The sequence below is a fragment of the Yamadazyma tenuis genome, chromosome 1, assembly GCF_029203305.1.
Source record: "Yamadazyma tenuis chromosome 1, complete sequence".
NCBI lineage: Eukaryota > Fungi > Ascomycota > Pichiomycetes > Serinales > Debaryomycetaceae > Yamadazyma > Yamadazyma tenuis.
The window spans coordinates 749,448-767,230 of NC_089461.1; the positions used below are offsets into that span (position 1 = coordinate 749,448).

The following is a 17,783-nucleotide window of genomic DNA, read 5'->3' on the forward strand; positions in this document are numbered from 1 at the left end:
TATTTATTGTAATGTGCGGCTTCTGTTTATCGTAGAAAATCCAACTCTCATGAACGATCCTTTATTACCTATCAATTCCCAACCAAAGCGAACCAAGAAGCTTCTTCCTAAAGTGCTTGCAGTCGCTGCCATAGTGGTGCTTTGTGGATACAAGTTTTTGAAATTAACCCCCACAGTCCAATTGTCTGACGGCTTGTGCCCTATCAGTGATAAGATTGACCCAGCTCCCTACGTTTATGATGTATCAAAAATTGGCCAGATTTTGAAAGATAAGGAGTATATCGATGAGGTAGTGGAAAGGTGGTCTGGGGCCATTCAAATTCCTTCAGTTTCCAACGATGTGATGGTTAACCCCAACACCACTGATGATTTAGAGGAATTATACCGGTTAGAACCCGCTTGGAAGCAATTCACAAAATTGCACGAATACCTCGAGAAACAGTATCCTTTGATCCACAAACATTTGAAGGTTGAGAAGGTCAACAAGTTCTCCATATTGATCACCTGGCAAGGTTCTAATACCAAGCAGAAACCCATCTTGTTAACTGCTCACCAAGATGTTGTTCCAGTTCCTGATGAGACTCTTGATCAATGGAAGTATCCACCATTTTCAGGGGCTGTTGATGGTGACAGAATCTATGGAAGAGGATCAGGAGACTGCAAGGACTTGCTTATGGCGTTGTTTGAAACGGCCGAGTTGTTATTGAAGGAAGGTAAGTTTCAACCTCAAAGAACCATTTTATTTGGATTTGGCTACGATGAAGAAAGTCAAGGTACTGGTGCCGTTGAGTTGAGCAAGTTCATATTTGAGCGGTACGGGCCAGAGTCTTTATATGCTTTGATTGACGAAGGTGACCAGGGGTATGTTCAGCAGTTTGGTAGGTATGTTATACCAATTCCAACCGGAGAGAAGGGCCATTTGAATTCTGAAATCGAGTTGTTTACTCCTGGTGGTCACTCGTCGGTACCACCAAAGCACACTAGTATTGGTATCATGGCCAAGTTGATTGACCGGATTGAAAGTGTCGATTTCTCGCCTGCCATAACCAATGCAAACCCTTTAATGAACGCATTACAGTGTATGGCAGAGCATGGACAAATTGAAAAGTCTTTAAAAAGCGATATTATAAAGGCTGTTTTTGATGCCAATGCCAACAAGAAGTTGGTGGAATACTTATCAAAAGACCCATCTACCGAGTTTCTTATCAAGACCAGCCAGGCAGTAGACATAATCCAAGGTGGAGTCAAATCCAATGCTTTACCAGAATATGTGTCTGTGGTGGTCAACCATAGAATCTCTGCAGAAGAATCTGTCGAGTCCACTAGCAAGAAGATTCTTGATGATATCAAGTCAATTGCCACCAAGTTCGACTTGGGAATTGTATTTGAAAACAAAACCATTGTGGAAAAGACTAAAAATGGCTACTTCAACTACGTCTTGAACGAACTGTTGGAGCCATCTCCAATTTCACCCATTGACACTGCTGCTTGGAATACCTTCACCGGTGCCTTACGATACTTGTATGAAGATGTGATGAACCCAGGACTCAATGAGACATTTGTGGCGATTCCTGCTTACGCTGCTGGAAACACTGACACCAAGGCTTACTGGGACTTGACTGCAAATATTTACAGATATCTGCCATATATTGGAATTGTTGAAGGCGAAGACGAAGTTGCACGAGGAATACACTCCCTCAATGAGTGGTCTTCCATCTCTGGGCATATGGCCACCATTAGTTTCTATTATTACTACTTACAGATCGTGGATCAGATTGCTGATGATACATTAATTTCTCAATAGAATATACTACTTTCTTATCCGAAAGTAGCGTTGTTTCAATATTAAAGATGAGTGCATTAGGGGTAAATTAATTACCCTATTCATGTGGTTAGACTGTTTTACAAACTGTCAAGTTAGGGGCTAATCATCTGATGATAACGAACCTATGACAGTACCTATTAAATAGTCTATATCGTATGTGAAAGTTTAGGTTAATCAATAATGTTGCCATTTGATCGCTGAGAGGGCAGTGGAACACTTTCAAGGAGGAAGTACAAGATACAATAACGTTGAAATTTAGTCTTCCACCTCATGAAGAATTGGTTAAAAGGCAATGAGAATACCTTGTAAAATGATAGTCTGTAACTCTGACTCGTTTTCCCATTGTGACTTGTGATTTGAATCATCTCGAACACCAAGGAAGACAGGGTATTCGTATTGCAACCTTCACGAGGATGTTGTGACTGTTGTTGCAAGGCAAACAGTTTTCGACTTGGCAACTAATCTGAGCGGGTTCGTTTTCGAATTGTGATTGCAAGAGTCGTTCAGCCATAGGTTTAGAACCCTTCTTAACGATGAAATGATTAATGTAGGGGGAAATACTTCAGCAACTTAGAATTTAAAAATACAATACTAGCCCAGAAATGTATCCTCCCATTTCTTTAATGGTTGCGAAAATTGCTGAAATTCAAAGAATGCAACTAGAAGATTACATAGAAGAGATTTAACCAATGTCATTGACGAAAATTGACACTCTTCCAGGGTTCAATGTAAGGTTTTATTTTTTCTGGTTTTGTTCTTTCTGGAGAGATGAATCAAGACCAAAAGATTCAATCAACTATATAAATGTTGCATAATTTGCATTTGTTTCATCACGTCAAAATCAATATTAATGAATAACAATACAAGCTTAAGAAGCAGAAATTGGAGAAAAAAAGACTCACTCTTCATATTCTTAGAATTGAAACACTGCTTACTAAGTCATATAGTTTAACTTTCATGTCAATTTGGACGACCTTCTGACCCAGAAAATACTGATCTGGATTTATTATCGCGCCAAACACATTTTTGCAATTAGTGCACCTCTGTCATGATTCGAGGTCTAAGACAGCAATATGATGAACGGCTCAATCACATCAACAAGAAATTACTCGATTATCAAAAAGGTATCGACTCGTTTGCTATAATCAATGATTCCAACTTCCAACGACCGAACGACTCTAAATCGACTCTTTCTGAGTTGGATGAATCGCTCACTGTGTTGAACCAGAATTTGTCCCACTTGAATGAATTGTGGGTAATAAAGAACTTGATCAAGGAGATCGAAGCATACATGGCTGACATCAATGAAGTTGTCTTGTCGTTAGAATCCTTGTACATTAATTTCGAAAATTTGCTTGGGAAGTTGTCCAAGTTAGACTCCAATCTTGTTGTAAAGTCTGAGGTGTCTACAAAGACAGCCGAATTAATGGATGATTTGTGGGTTTATTTGCAAGAAATATTTCAGAAGTATATGCCGTCAAGCGACAAACTCAAGCCAACTATCGATGGTGTAGATGTGGGTGAGTTTTTATCGCTTGTAGAGAAGTTTAGCAGTATCAGCGAGAAGATCGACGTGAATGAACTTCTTGCTGAGAATAAAGTAATTTGGGAGTCGTATTTGCTTGGTTTAGCATTCAAGAAGTTGACATTGATCGACACCGACTTGCACATAGAAGACACTGATGGTTCTGTATTGAGTGTGCTAGGCTCTATTTTGAGTTTCATTAGGTTTATCAATGCCATAAATGTTCAGTCGTTAAAGAACTTGTACCAGCCCAAGCTCAGCAACAAACTTATCAATTTGATTTCTGAGAATATCAATATACTCGTCGACTCAAGTACGAACGAGTACATTACATTGGTGGAAATCATTAAGGTTGTCGAAGGAACCCACTGGAGGCTTTCATTAAACTTAACGTTGGAGAACTATGATAGCAAGATGAAGACGATTTACAACAACTGGATTATGGATAATTATATTGACAAGATCAGACAGGTATTCAAGAGTGCTGATTTCACGAAAGTATCCGAAATCAAGTGGGAAATCGATGGTAGCCGGTTTGACAACATGAGAGATCAAATCACCACCATGGATAAACGGCTTGATGTAACCATGTCAAACGAGAGCAAAGTCGAGTCTAAAGCAGATGAACAAGAAGGTGGGTGGAATAGCTGGAACGATGAATGGGATGATAACGAAGAGGACCCAATCCAGCCTACACAAGAACCGCAAGAACATAAGGGAGAGGGCTGGGACGACTGGAACGAGTGGGATGAGGATAAGGATTCACAGAGTATCCAAGCACCATCTACTCAAAAGGTATCTTTAAGTGCCCTTCAAGAACAACCAAACCCGGTGTTAAACACCATAAGAACTACGATCAAAGTGTCGCTGACTGCTAACAAATTGGTGGAGGTCTTGAACGATTTCCTCATTGAATCCCAAGCAAACCTTGATCCATTGATTTCAACAATACTTTCGGTTTCTACTATCACGTATCCCAGCTCATCCACCTCATTTTTGTTGTACAATGACTTACAGTATTTGGCAAAGAATATGGACAATGAACGTATTAATGGCTTTGCTGAGAGCTTAATAAACCGGAGAATGAATGAAGTTGCGAAAACGCTTGTGCAAATCTTGGTCAAGATCAAGCAGGAAGAAAACAACCATATCATATTGACACAGCTCGCCAGCTGGTTTGATAGCATTTTCCAAACCGAGCTCTTGAACTCCAATTTTTTCAAATTCAAAGACATAGTCTACTACGCAATTGACTTTGTTTGCAATTGGGTACTGAACCTCATCATATCAATAGACGAAGTCACGGAATACAAATCCCAAAATTTGACGAAACTAATCGATGAGCTCAATGGATTCTTCAATCAGAAGCTATTGCTTCTTAACGAAACCAAGAGCTTGGAGTCAATGGAAAGGCTCAGCAACGTGCGTTTCCTTATCAACAATCATTTGGTGGACATCATTGAACGGTTCTACCATGGTGATTTTTACAACATTTCTACGGGTGAACTCATCTCAGTAATTGAAAGTTGTTTCATTAAAAGTGAATTAAGGGACAACTATATAAATGAAATCGTAGAATTCCGAAATATCAGTTAATATACAATCGAGCCTTTCTTTATCGATTTACCGGTCTTCGCAATGGTCTGGTAAACGGTATCAAAGTCAACCGAATCTTTAGTTTCCACATCTACCGTTTGGGCTTCCAAAGACACATCAAATTTATCCACGCCGTCTAACCGTTTCAAAACTCTTTCGACGGCCCCTGAGCATCCGGAGCAAGACATGGCGACCTCGAAATGGAACTTGTGTCCTGACATTGTGTATTTGGATGTTGATGAATAGTTGAGTTACAGTTCCCTGTCACGATTCTTAGTAATGTTCCCGGAGATCGCACTCAGGGCCGACGTGTCGATACCGCTGCCACAATTGAGGGTTTTTTGCGGCCATTCGCCAGCCAATAGGCGTGAGGCATGCGCTAGAGGAACAAGAGCAAAGCATACAATGCATGTGCCGAAGTACAAAATGAAAACCAGAAACCAGTGGGGATGTTCTTTTTAACTGTTTTAGTAACTTAGAAAACCAGGGTTTCGAGTACGTAGATGCAGCCGCTTGCAGAGCAAAGAATACTTTGAAACACAAGCACACAAACAGAAACATACAAACACAATCACACAAGCACAAGTACACAAACAGAAACATACAAACACAAACTATCCAATGTACAAACCCTCTAACACACCCTATGACCGACCCGCAAGGCAACTCGACACAAACAAACTCCTATTAAAGTGGCGTAGAATGGTTGCAGTGTTCTCCGTTATGCTCTCCTCAGTACACTATTTCTCTAACAGTGTTCCTTATAGTACTCATTCCTATGTCCTCTTCATGTCCACTTTCAGTATCCTATGCTTAATGTCTGCAAACCCCCGAACTGTGACTGCTCGAAGAAATCCTCATTCGCGCGACACGCGACATTTACGCATCTTACCGACATCGTGATAATCAGCTCTAAAAATCATTTACATACCATCAACTAACTAATTCCAGATATACCCACCAGCACCAAAAATATTCACTGGCTAGATAACCACCTTCTTTGTTACCCGTACATCATCTCCATCTTGTCTGTGGTTCCTTGTACATCGTTCCGAAGGTCAGTGGTTTCTAACAAGATTATTTACTAAAACACCTAGATAACGCCTGCCAAATCATCAATACTACTCAACTGTAATACTTCCAATTTCATGACCGTGCAACTCACCCAAGAGAACTTCGAAGTCACAACAGACACTGTAAGAGGGTCTGACACTCTTGTATCATTTTCCAATCATCATCATCAAGATACTGAGTATGAGCTAGACCAATCAGAGTCTTTGACGTTCCTATACAACTTATTGTATGACGAACAATCCCAGCTTACCAAATCCGATATCTTGAACATTTTGCACTCTTTGAAGCAGAGAGAAGATAGCTTGCCCTTTTCCTACATGGGTGCCAACACAAATGACATTCAAGGAGTTGATTGGCCTCCAGGATTGAAGGAGAAATTCTATTCGGATAGAAGACGAATCGGCTCCGACAAATGGTTCCACAACATCCCTGGTTCTTTGGATCGTGCCGTAAACGTATGTTTAAACTGTTTTTGTACCATTTGGTTTATTTACTAACTGTTGATAGAAAGTGAGTATCTTAAGCTCCCGGTCTCATACGGAGTTTTTTAAGTACCACAAGTTTTACAGCAAACTCAAGTTACACATCACCCATTTCCAGTTGCGAAACTTGGTGTGTAGCAATAACATAACTGGTGGTATTTTCTATCCTCTGAGCCATTTTCATGACAATCATCTTCAGACAACCAATAACTTTGAGCTGACTGACAGCATCCACTCATACTTCAAAATCAACCGATTACTGCCCGACGAACAATCAAATGTCAGAAATTCTATGCAGCTCGATTGTGTCATGGATTCCCGAAGTTTGCTTCGAAACTCCAACAGCCGAATCTCTACTTTGGCATGCTCTGATAAATACTTGGTTTCAGGAACCTTTGAAGGGGATTATATCTTAACCGATATTTCGGATCCCCAGCACTTTCTTCATTTGGGAGAACACAACTTGACCCGTAACTACGACGGAATTACCAATAGCATCGTGATCAACGATAACAAACAATTAATTGCATCTTCGAATGATAAGTCCATCAGGCTTGTGGACTTGTCCACCAACCACAAAACAGAAATAGTCCTTCCTTTTGCTGGTAACTGTCTTGCCATGAACAGGTTCAACCCCAATGAGATCTTTGTGTCGGGTGACTACTTGAGTTCGTTTATACTTGATAAGAGAATCCCCCTCACCAAGTTTGAGCAGGTTGTTCAGTATAAGGGCCAAGAGGATTATAGTTTTAGTTGTGACTGGTCTCCAACGAATGAAAACCTTTTGTTATCCGGTAACCAAGATGGGAACGTACGGATCTGGGATAAACGATTTAACGAAGAGCCCTTATTTAGTTGGAAAGGAAGTCTTGGACTCTCCAGTGGAGATGTCGTTCCTGGTCCCGTGAGAAACACCAAGTTCAGTCACAAGGGCCAGTTTGTCTGCTGGGGTGAAAGTCTTGATCATGTGGGGATTGTAAATATCGACGATTTGCATTCAAACACCCAGCAAATGGACCGAATACAGTCTATTGACTTTATTGGCAAATGTACCGGGTTAAGTTTCTGCGAGACGGAGAATGGGTACGGAGAACAGTTGATAATAGGTGTAAATGACTGCCCCCTCGGCGGAATACTATCGTACTCCTTGGAAAGCAGTGAGAAGTGTCTTGATTTCGACCTTCGCTTTTAGTTGTCATGTCATTGTATATATATATAAGTGTGTTAATATTATTTTAGTCGTTAATGCTCATTGCTATAGGCTACCACATTTCATCAGCATCGCCACTGACTTGCATTTCACCTCCAACCTCCTTTATGATTTGATCAATGTTGCTGACTTTCTTCTGTTCTTTACAAAGCGATGCTATTATCCTCACCTTGTTGCGAGCTTTATTAACTACCTTTTCGTACTCCCCCACATCGGCATCTTTATTACTTAATGGCACCTTCTCCATAATAGCCCTGATTTGAGTGATATGGGTTTTGATAGACTTGGACGCATCATAGGTTTCAACTTGGTTTTCCCAAAAGTCTACCAATCCTCTAATGTACCCGATAACAAGAAATCTCTGAAACCCGGTCTGAAACCCATATTCTTTACCCTCGAGGTATTGTGCTTTTGTGGATTCTTCTTGACCTTCTCGGTACCCTTCTTTGTAGTATTGCTCTTCTAGATTCAAGAGCAGGTCCAAGTTTTCGTCGAGATCAAACTCTTGCTGCCCATCTTTTAGCTTTCTCCGTTTGGAGTCAGCTAGAGTGTGGTTCATTAGTGCAATTTGAAAGATGAGCATCGCGACCTTTTGTTATTGTCTATGAGTGAAGAAGAATTGGAGGAGACCGTATTAGGGGGTAGCAGGCGAAGAAGGGATAAGCTCAAGAAGTCTATTCGTGATGAGTATTCGTCTGACTCGAGTGATCTGGACCAGGAGCCGTCAAAATCACCCCCAACACAAGACCAACAGGATTCAGATTCTGACATGTTTGCCAGTGAAAATGACGAGAAAGATTCTGAAAATCCGCCAACAAAGAAGCCCAAGTCCCCAAAGAAGATGGATATGTCCAAATTTGAGCTAGAGGTAGGCATTGATGGCATACATGAAGAGGAGGGTCTGGAGGCCGATATAGAAATAGAAGCATTTGACTTGAGACAAGAGGAGGAAGAAGGATATTTTGATGACGATGGAAATTTTGTCCGGCACCAGGAGCTTGAGGATGCACAAGACATTGATGACTGGGTAAATGCCGACAAAGAACAAATTCGAAAGGCCAAACAAGCTCAGGAAAAGCATTTGGCGACCAAAACATTAACATCTATAACCCAAACAACAGCTGAGTTATTGGAGAACCTAATAGGGGTCCTCGAGCCTGACGAGACGCCGATGGAAGCATTGGTTCGGTTAGCCCCGGCCAAAAGGCGCAGAGGTAAAAAGAACCATAATGAAACAAATGAAGACAAACACAAGAAACAACTAATCCTAAAAATCAGCGATGTGTGTGACAAGTTGATGATACACAAAGGAATACAAGAAGCGTACGAGAAGGCCAGAGAGGAGCTCATGAGGCTCTACCGAAGAGAAACTGGTGAAGATTTCAAGTTCAACAGAGGAATTAAACGGCCCATTGATGAGGTGGAGCAAGAAGATGACTTTGGTGATAAAATATGGGAGTTCAAGTGGGACGACCTGGACGAGATAAACGGGCCTTACTCGGAGTATGAAATGGGGTTCTGGAAAAACACCTATTTTGAAAATAAGGTGGTGGTTCGAAGAGTGGGAGATATGGACTTTGTCCATGTTAGTGAGGTCGACTTCAGTGTTTAGTTGTACAGTGGAATTGTTCTATCTATGGAAATATAATGCTAATGTTATTTTAGGTAGTTATGTATAGGGAAGCCGATATCCTTCGAGATGCTCAGGATTTCTTCCCAGCTGAGATTCGACTTCCATCTGGTTTTTGGTTGCAAAATGTCTCTGCTAAACTGTCTCACAATGAGCCCTCGCGATAAAAGAGATGCCATTTGACTGGGCAAGTCGATGTTGGAAACCAACGAGAACTTGGCTATTTCGTGCAGTCTTTCGGATATATAGACTTCTGTTTTATCTGCAAATTCAGGAGAATTCTCATCCTTGTTGAAGGATGCAGACTCGTTTCGGTATATTACCGTCAAGATCCCATATAACCTCTCCAAATCAAAGAAATTGGGCTGGAGAAGCTTCACGTCGATATCCCTCTTTGTGATCTCATTGCCCTTCTTTGACAGGTATACAAATTTCGAGTACTTGGCACTGGTGAAATAGTACATATCTAGTCTGGGGTCGATATGCGATGCCAAATATGAAGCAATCAAGATGAACTTAGCAAGGTAAGTGAAATCTGAAAGCGAGACTTTTGTTCCTGCTTGCTCTAATTCATCGGTTCTATAGTCTATCACCGCCGCGTTAAGTATCGAATCATCCTGAAATATAGTCCTTTGTTCCCGATACACCTTCATGAACTCACTGGGTGATATCTGACGGGTTTTCACGGTTCTGATAAAACTTTCCCATTTTTTGAAACATAACTCAATCAACATGCTTATGCTTGTCCCACAATATTCATGATACAGATCCACTATAACTTGGACATATGAGTGCCAAAATTGAGTTCCTACGACACTATTATCAAGCTCTTCATCACCAAAAAAACAGAATTGGTTCTTTTGCAATATACTCACCAATTGCTGGTCAGTGTATGGTTTGAAGTAAACCTGGGGTATGGCACTAGTGACAGCCGGGTTGGGAATCTCAGTTCTCGATATGAAGATCACAATGATGTTTTTGATGTTGGTACAATCTCTCATTCTGATGAAGGAATTGACTATATTTATGGGCTCGTCGATGAACAGATCTATTCTGTCCAACACTAAGAAATGGGGGTCATTGTATCCTGTTTGGTCTATGAACATTTGTAAGTTGAATGCAAAACTTGAAAACGAATCGCAGCCAGTGAGTTTCGCTGAATAGCCTCCTCTATCGTAAAAAGTGTTGGACTTCCGAAGATCTTGGCCACTATCGGTACGGATGAGCTTGAGACACTTTTGAAGGAGGAGCCTGTTGTTTACCACCTCGTCACACTGAATTACTGTCTTTTTCACACCTATGGTATCGAGAAACGAAAACACTGAAAGTGTTTTTCCCACCGAATTGTACCCATGCACAAACACAACAGGCGCACATTCTTCATGATTGGGTGATAAGAAGGCATTAAGCAAATCAAACTCCTGGTCCCGAAATTGAATACGCTTCTTTAACTCTAGTATTTTCTGAGTGCTCATGGCTAGTGAATTTTCATTTAGTCGCATACCAGTTTTAATGTACTTGTGTGCGAGGACGTGTTTTCTCTGTTCCAATAAAATAAATTATGTATTATAGTTTTACAATCTTATATACTATTATGCTAATGTAAGCTCTTCAACCACTCCTCTAAGGAGTTGAAGATTATATGTGGCAGCCACGTTCTGGAAGACGTGGATCCTCTTTTCTAACTCCAAGTAACTTACTGTCTCTTCCCATTTACCAGAACATTGACAGTATTCACTCAAGTTATTACTCTTGATTTGGTTACACTTGGAACATTTCATGTCCTGTCTTAAGAACTTTGTGAAGTAGCGACTGAATTGAGTTACAAGCTCTTCCTCAATGGCTACCCGGTTGTATGATTTGTTGCACATAGTACAACTCCAGATAGCCTTCTCAGGATCTCTGCAAACATCGATATCTCTGGTATAACTACAGTGATCACAAATCACTTGAGGAATAACCAACGATGAACTTGGGTTGTGAAAGGCAGCTTCATTACTGAACTCTCTGATTTCGAAAATCGATAAAAGCTCCTGCCTCAAAACTCTGACTTCAATAGATCTCTTGGTTGATAATCCCATGATGGCACAGAAAAACTTGACGAGTTGCAAACAAGGGTTTCTTAGGTGTAAATGAGATCCTGGGAGTTTGGGGAACTCGTATTCTTTTTGCAACTCTGGGTTGATAATCGAGTCTGTTTGCTTCTTGAACAACAGTTTTACTCTCTTGAACAATTGCTTTCTGAACATCTCTGTTACACCGTCATGGAAATCATCATCAGCCTCTTCATTATCATCTTGAGAATCAAGTTTTCTTTGTCCTTTTAATATATGAGCAATTTGAGTGACTCTAGGAGTATTCGCTTGAGTTGGGCCCTTCAACGTATCAGATTTGAACTTTGTGAGAGCATCCAAAAAGATAATCAACCAATCTTCAAACTCATTTTGGAAGATCACCGGCAAAAATTGTTGTAACTGCCAGTTGTTGACTGGACGTAAATCTTGAATCTCGTCATTTGTTATCTGGGTGCAGTAGCGACCACCAAAATTGTACTCGTCCATCCAGAGCAAAATATCCCAGTACTTGACGATTTCCATTTCAAGGAAACTAAATAAAGGCTTAGCCCTGGCAGCCTTGACAATGTAATGTCCATATGCGTACGAGTTTTCGACTGACACCTTACTGGTTTGGATGAATATTTTGTTTCGGTTTGCAAAAACAACATTGGCATTCATTCTCTTGAATTCTCCGATTAATTGGTAGAGAGCTTTCGTTGTCAAGTTATGGATATGATAATGTAAGGCAAAGTCATAAAGGTAAGAACTATTTCTTTGAATCCAAGACACCAAATGATTCATCATTGAATCTGCATTTATATCGTTATTCAAAGCATCATCCCACCAATTCTTAACCATACTTCTCAAGACATTTAATTGGGCATTACCAAAAGAGTCTTCCATTAATGTTGAAGCTCCGTTATTGTTGTCAAACACAGTACCTTCGTCCACCAAGTCCGCTCCTTCAGCTTCATTGATAATGGAGCTTGTCAATATAGTGTTGATTGACAAGGTTCCTATATCAATTTCCAAACAGGCTGTTTCATAGATCTCTGGATTATTGATGACAGGGAAATCAAGGTTTTCATAATCCGGAGCTTTATCCATCTCAAATCCACCATGGTCGGCTAAAGGAGTATCAGACCACCAAAGAACCATGTTACTGTTCGACAATCGTCTGGCATATTCAATATCAATCAAATAGCTTATGTTCTCTGCTTGGAGATTACAGATGGGAATATTACCATACTTGGATAATGAGATCAAATTCTTCATCCATGAAGCCAAGACGAAGAAGTGGTTAACTACTCTCTTAGTGACAAGTGAATGCCATCCGACAGCCGGCAATGAAAGGGAATTGACGTTCATCTTCACAGTAGGAAAGTTGGCAGTTGAACCCAAAATACTCAACAACCTGTCAGTATAAGGAGATTGAATAGTCAAAAGAGCTTTGTTACTCTTGCTTTCATTGATCTTTGCAATGGTCTTATCCAATTTCTTGAACAACTTGGAGTTATCGTTGAAGTACGTGACATTGAATTTCATTTCGTTAGGATATTCAATAATATTGTACATCTTACCAAGTTTATCCTCCTTAGCAAGGAACAAGTCACGATATATTTTGTCCATGTTACCTGTAAGCTCTTGGGCACCTGCTGAAGGTTTCAATACAAACATAGTAGCTTCATTCTCCCATGATTTGAAGATAGTGAAGAATTCATAACTATTGGTGGTAAGATGAAGGATATACAAAATATCCATGCCGAATCTCTTGAGATAATTGGCATTGTTGACCTGCATCATATCCTTAACATTGAAACCATTCTTCAACCCTTTACCTAAAGTACCAACCCTTGTGTCATCAAATTTGACACTGTTCCCCAAGTCGATAATTGCACGTTCAATTGGTTTCATCTTCGATTCATATAGTCCCAACAATTTAGAACTGTTCAAAATACTGTCAACATTTGAAATTTCTTGTTGGTAAACAGATTGGGGCATTGTGAACTTGTACAAGTTGGTTCCGTCATGACCATTTGGTAAAATGGCATTCGATTTCTCGACATCACCTTGCACAATTACCTTTGAAAGATCTAATTCAGTCTTGAAAGATGCATATAATCTCTTTGGAATATGGAAGTTGAACAGGTGAACTTTGCCACTAGCAATTATGAACACTTTCAAGTCACCTGGCTTATTAGGATCTTCTTTATATTCTAAGATTTGCCAATCAGAACCAGCAACATTTTCAGCTTGACGGCGGATTAAACCACCAACTGAAGACCGCTGTGAAGATTCAGAAGATTGACCAAATAATTTCTTTCTTCTTTCTCTGCTCTTTTCTTGGACTTTCCATTTGGCCTTCTGGTAAATTAAGAACGCTTCATAGTCCACCAACATGTCTGGACACGGACCATTTAATATAGCATTGTCTCTTTCTTCGTCTTCTTCTGTATCTACCAATTTTTTGTTTCGTGTCAACTTTCTCTTCCTAGAAGTAACCTTACCTACCTTGGCCTTTCCAACTTCGGATGCAATATTACCAAAATCTTCCATATCTTTGATTTTTCTAGCTTTGGCAGTATCAGAAGGCTTTTGAAAGAAGGCGGTAAGTGACAGCTGTTGCTTTTTGTCTTCTTTAGTGCTGATTCGTCTTTGTAACCATTCAGGATGAGGAACTCTAGGAACGGGATTCTTCACGTCCTGTAAAGCAGCAGGGATAGTAATAATCTTTTGGACCACAGATGCTAACCGTTCATAATAGTAATCCCAATCAATAACACTTCTGGGGTCAAAATTGGTCAAAGAGGGATCTTTCAACCATTTCTTCAAAAAGTATTCCTTCTTATCAGAAGAGAAAATTGAAACTGGGACTGCTCTTTCGGTCACTGGACTCCCAATTGGTTTGGCACTGATAATGTACTTGGTAGCAAGACCAGCATCCTTTACCATTTCTTCACCCAAAAATTCACCCAATCTTTTGGCAGTGGTAATAGAGGTGGATTTTTGATCTCCATATTCCGCAAGACTCTTAGACATACTTCTATTTTCACAAATAAGTTCGATCAAGTCTTCATCTTCCAACATACCACCTTTGGTATCCAATACATCCAACCAGTTATTAGCTACACTAGCGACGGCTGCATAACAGGAATCTAATGTATCACCTTCCAAAAACAACTTAAAGATATCAGATTGGAAATTCTTAATCAATTGTAACTCACCTCTTCTCTTCAACTCGAAACCTTTCAATTCGGCCAAAGAACCATCATCATTGAAGACAGCATACCTTTTCTTTAAACCCTTACCTTCTTCCTTAGACGTTGGCAAGATCATCGCTTTGTAAGGACCATCAACTTCGAAGAAAATGGAATTCTCTGAATGGGTTTCGTATTTAAAGGTATCAGGATCCACCAAATCTTGATATTGGTGATTAGTGAACTTCTCATGAACAATATAATTCAACATAGTACATGGATACTCCACGACAAGTTTCTTACCATCTTTACAATTCAATGGAAAGTTCTCTGGAAAGGACTTTGGAAGAATACACCAAATACCATCAGTGTCCAATTCCAATGGTCTTCCCAATCGTTCCACCAACCCTCTTGCCATTTGAATAATCGTGGAACCAGTGAGGCAAGTGATACCTGCCATTTCCATTGAGTACCAACGAGATCCTTTTCTCATCACATACCCATAGAAGGAGTTCAAAATAACCTTATGGGCTAACTGAAGAGAATCATAGAGAACCACCATTTTCTTAGCCTCATCTTTACCAATCGTATCAGACTTATCTATCTTGGAAGCTTTTCCTTTCCAAACTTTAGCTAAGCCTTTAAATTCATAACGACGATCTCTAAAGTCTCTCACGGTATTAACGTAAAATGGATTCTCTCTTTGACAAACAATGGATTCTCTGGTGATAGTCTCAGTCTGCTTGACCTTGTGATAAACTTTTCTGGAGTAGTCTGATAATCTCTTCTTGATTCTCGTTGCTTGTTCTGAGTAAGACAATTCTTCAAAGCTTCTTGGTGGTAACCAAGGCTTGGCGGCTGGGAACGTTTCATTTTGAAGGGATCTTTTAATCATGCCATATTCATTCATCTCAGCAGGCAAGTATTCTCCTCTCCATGACCATTGTAATCTTCTATCACATGACTTACCTGGTCTATTGAAGTCACAAGAGGCACAGTCTTCCTCAGATTTCATTGAGTCAGGTTGCAATCTATTAGACGTCATGATATTGGGATACATAGAAGCAACATCCACATGGTATATTAGAGGCACTTCGTGTCTCACTGGGTTGTTCTTAAGTTCCATCAACTCTGCTTTAATAGACTCCAATACTTCGTCGAAATTTTCGATATCGTCCATCTTCTTCTTACTTTCAACTTCAACAAAGAATCTTAACGCTTTGGGAAGATCATTGATTAACTCGTCAATTGCTGTAGTATCCATTTTGAATTGGGTTGGAATATCGCTTCGAAAGACACCAGCTTCCAAAGATTCGACGTGTCCACCCACATAAGTTTCTGATTCCAACAAGTGACCATTATAAAATCTTTCAACAGGATCAGAATACTTATTAGGTAAAACGATACCATGATGATAAGCTTGAACCATCAATAACATTTCACATAAGGTACCAGTACCTTTTCTTAAAACTTCATCTGGATTCAAAGGAATAATTGTACACAAGGAGAAGATAAAAGGATGCACATACTTGTAGTACAAATAGTAGGTTGCAACAGCATCAGATACAGAATACTCTGATAGGTACTGAGGTCTTTCGTAAGCGTAAGGAGTCATTAGCTCAGGATCCAATTCTGTGGGGTTATAGCCAAGTTTTGCAGTGGTAACCGCTTTTAAACCCTGCGAACCTTGGGGTAAGTAAGAATCTCTCTTCACCCATCGATAACAATCCATATGCACACAGTATTTGGATTTGTATTCTCCATCGTTGTCCTTAGCGAACCCAATTTCATCAAACATGTCCAAATCATGAAACCTTGACCTGGTTTCAACAAATGGCCAATCGAAAAAATCTCCGTTGAAGGTAGCTATAACTGTTGGTCTAGCATCTCTAATATGCTCAAAGAACCTTAATAAGAGCAGTTTTTCATCAGGTTCATTGAAAATAGTGAAAACACCAGGATACTCTGGTTTAGGAGTATATTCGAAATCTTCGATGTCTTCCGAGATGATTTCTCGGTTGGTAATTAAAAAACCTTCTCCGTCAATCATATATGAGATCATCATTACTTGATCAATTCTGGAGTCTGGAAACTTCAAAGGAGCTTTGGTGGTTTCTATATCAAATGCTAAGATGACTGGATCTGGAAATGCAATGGTTTCTTTGTCTTCTTCGAAAGTTACAATAGAGTGTTTCACCCACACATTGTACCATTTACCAACTCGAAGATCTTTATCGATGGATACTCTAACATGGTAAGGAACGTCATATTCTCTAATATCTTCCAAGAGGATCAAGGGATCATTGGCCTGATCCTTGCCATCCTTTGACGAAGAAAACTCGTTATAATTGGCATTGGCCAAGTTCATTCCATGATAAATATCCCTCGAATCTTTCTTCATGAGGTTGTCTTTGATTATTGGTGCCAATAATCTTCTGGCCGTCAACAAATCCGTGACGTTGTGAAAAGTTAATTTCAATAAGCACTTTTTAAGTCCAACCAAGTGGTTGGGTAAAGCCAAATCTTCTTTGTAAAGTCTTCCGACTGTCTTCAAATTGGACGTTTCCAAGAACCGCTTGAGCATCTCTTCCACCTCCGACTCACTGCCCACTCTCACTGACAAGAAGAAGTAAGGGTCGAATTGATACGTCACTTTGAATGAACCACCTTCCTGGTCCAAGAAGTAGTAGTCTACACCAGAATAACCAGCAAGATAGTCATCACTCGGTATGGTAGTGGAATGCATGTTGATGAGCCAACCCTTTCTGGGCTTGTTGCCATCCTGCTCACCGTGTTGTAGCCGATCGAAACCCATTAAAGAATCTAGGCGATCTATTCTGTCGACGAGTTCTCTCTTTTGTAGAGAATCGTTTAGCATGGGATTATTAGCCACATAGGGATCTGCTTCTTGGGCGCCACTTCTGTTGGCGAAGTTGCTTCGTATGGTGTGGGGTTTTGAGTTCTTGACGAAACGGGCAGAGGTAGAACCTTTAAAATTGTTATTCCGTTTGGCTGACATGACTGATATTACTTGTTATTATTCATTAAACGAGAAAATATGCAATGGAAAGAACAAGGAAACAATAAAAACAGGAGTGAAGTATGGTCCAAGTGTGTTATTGTGCAATTATGTCAGATACTATCAATGGGAAGCCTGTTCTAAGCAGCTTTAGTAATGCAAAAGTAA

General features: G+C 40.1%; 7 protein-coding genes across 7 annotated transcripts; 4 read left to right on the forward strand and 3 right to left on the reverse strand. All coding sequences in view use genetic code 12, as the record gives it.

The window, feature by feature from the left end:
• Positions 1-49: 49 nt before the first annotated feature.
• PSN45_000381 (Gly-Xaa carboxypeptidase) lies at positions 50-1,804 on the forward strand (the record flags this gene model as incomplete). Its single annotated transcript, XM_066157452.1, has 1 exon — positions 50-1,804. The coding sequence occupies one exon, from the start codon at positions 50-52 to the stop codon at positions 1,802-1,804; it is 1,755 nt and encodes a 584-aa protein (XP_066013549.1).
• Positions 1,805-2,873: 1,069 nt separating this feature from the next.
• Positions 2,874-4,946, forward strand: DSL1 (protein transport protein dsl1; the record flags this gene model as incomplete). The annotated part of the gene is made up of 1 exon (XM_006687802.2): positions 2,874-4,946. One exon carries the CDS (start codon positions 2,874-2,876, stop codon positions 4,944-4,946), a length of 2,073 nt encoding a protein of 690 aa, XP_006687865.1.
• A 1,148-nt stretch (positions 4,947-6,094) lies between these two features.
• PSN45_000383 (uncharacterized protein) lies at positions 6,095-7,694 on the forward strand (the record flags this gene model as incomplete). Its single annotated transcript, XM_066157453.1, has 2 exons — positions 6,095-6,475; positions 6,528-7,694. The coding sequence occupies 2 exons, from the start codon at positions 6,095-6,097 to the stop codon at positions 7,692-7,694; spliced, it is 1,548 nt and encodes a 515-aa protein (XP_066013550.1).
• Positions 7,695-7,764: 70 nt separating this feature from the next.
• Positions 7,765-8,271, reverse strand: PSN45_000384 (uncharacterized protein; the record flags this gene model as incomplete). Its single annotated transcript, XM_006687804.1, has 1 exon — positions 7,765-8,271. The coding sequence occupies one exon, from the start codon at positions 8,269-8,271 to the stop codon at positions 7,765-7,767; it is 507 nt and encodes a 168-aa protein (XP_006687867.1).
• Positions 8,272-8,316: 45 nt separating this feature from the next.
• PSN45_000385 (uncharacterized protein) lies at positions 8,317-9,324 on the forward strand (the record flags this gene model as incomplete). The annotated part of the gene is made up of 1 exon (XM_066157454.1): positions 8,317-9,324. The coding sequence occupies one exon, from the start codon at positions 8,317-8,319 to the stop codon at positions 9,322-9,324; it is 1,008 nt and encodes a 335-aa protein (XP_066013551.1).
• A 44-nt stretch (positions 9,325-9,368) lies between these two features.
• Positions 9,369-10,817, reverse strand: PSN45_000386 (uncharacterized protein; the record flags this gene model as incomplete). Its single annotated transcript, XM_066157455.1, has 1 exon — positions 9,369-10,817. The coding sequence occupies one exon, from the start codon at positions 10,815-10,817 to the stop codon at positions 9,369-9,371; it is 1,449 nt and encodes a 482-aa protein (XP_066013552.1).
• Positions 10,818-10,934: 117 nt separating this feature from the next.
• Positions 10,935-17,615, reverse strand: POL2 (DNA polymerase epsilon catalytic subunit; the record flags this gene model as incomplete). Its single annotated transcript, XM_006687807.1, has 1 exon — positions 10,935-17,615. The coding sequence occupies one exon, from the start codon at positions 17,613-17,615 to the stop codon at positions 10,935-10,937; it is 6,681 nt and encodes a 2,226-aa protein (XP_006687870.1).
• Between the last annotated feature and the right edge of the window lie 168 nt (positions 17,616-17,783).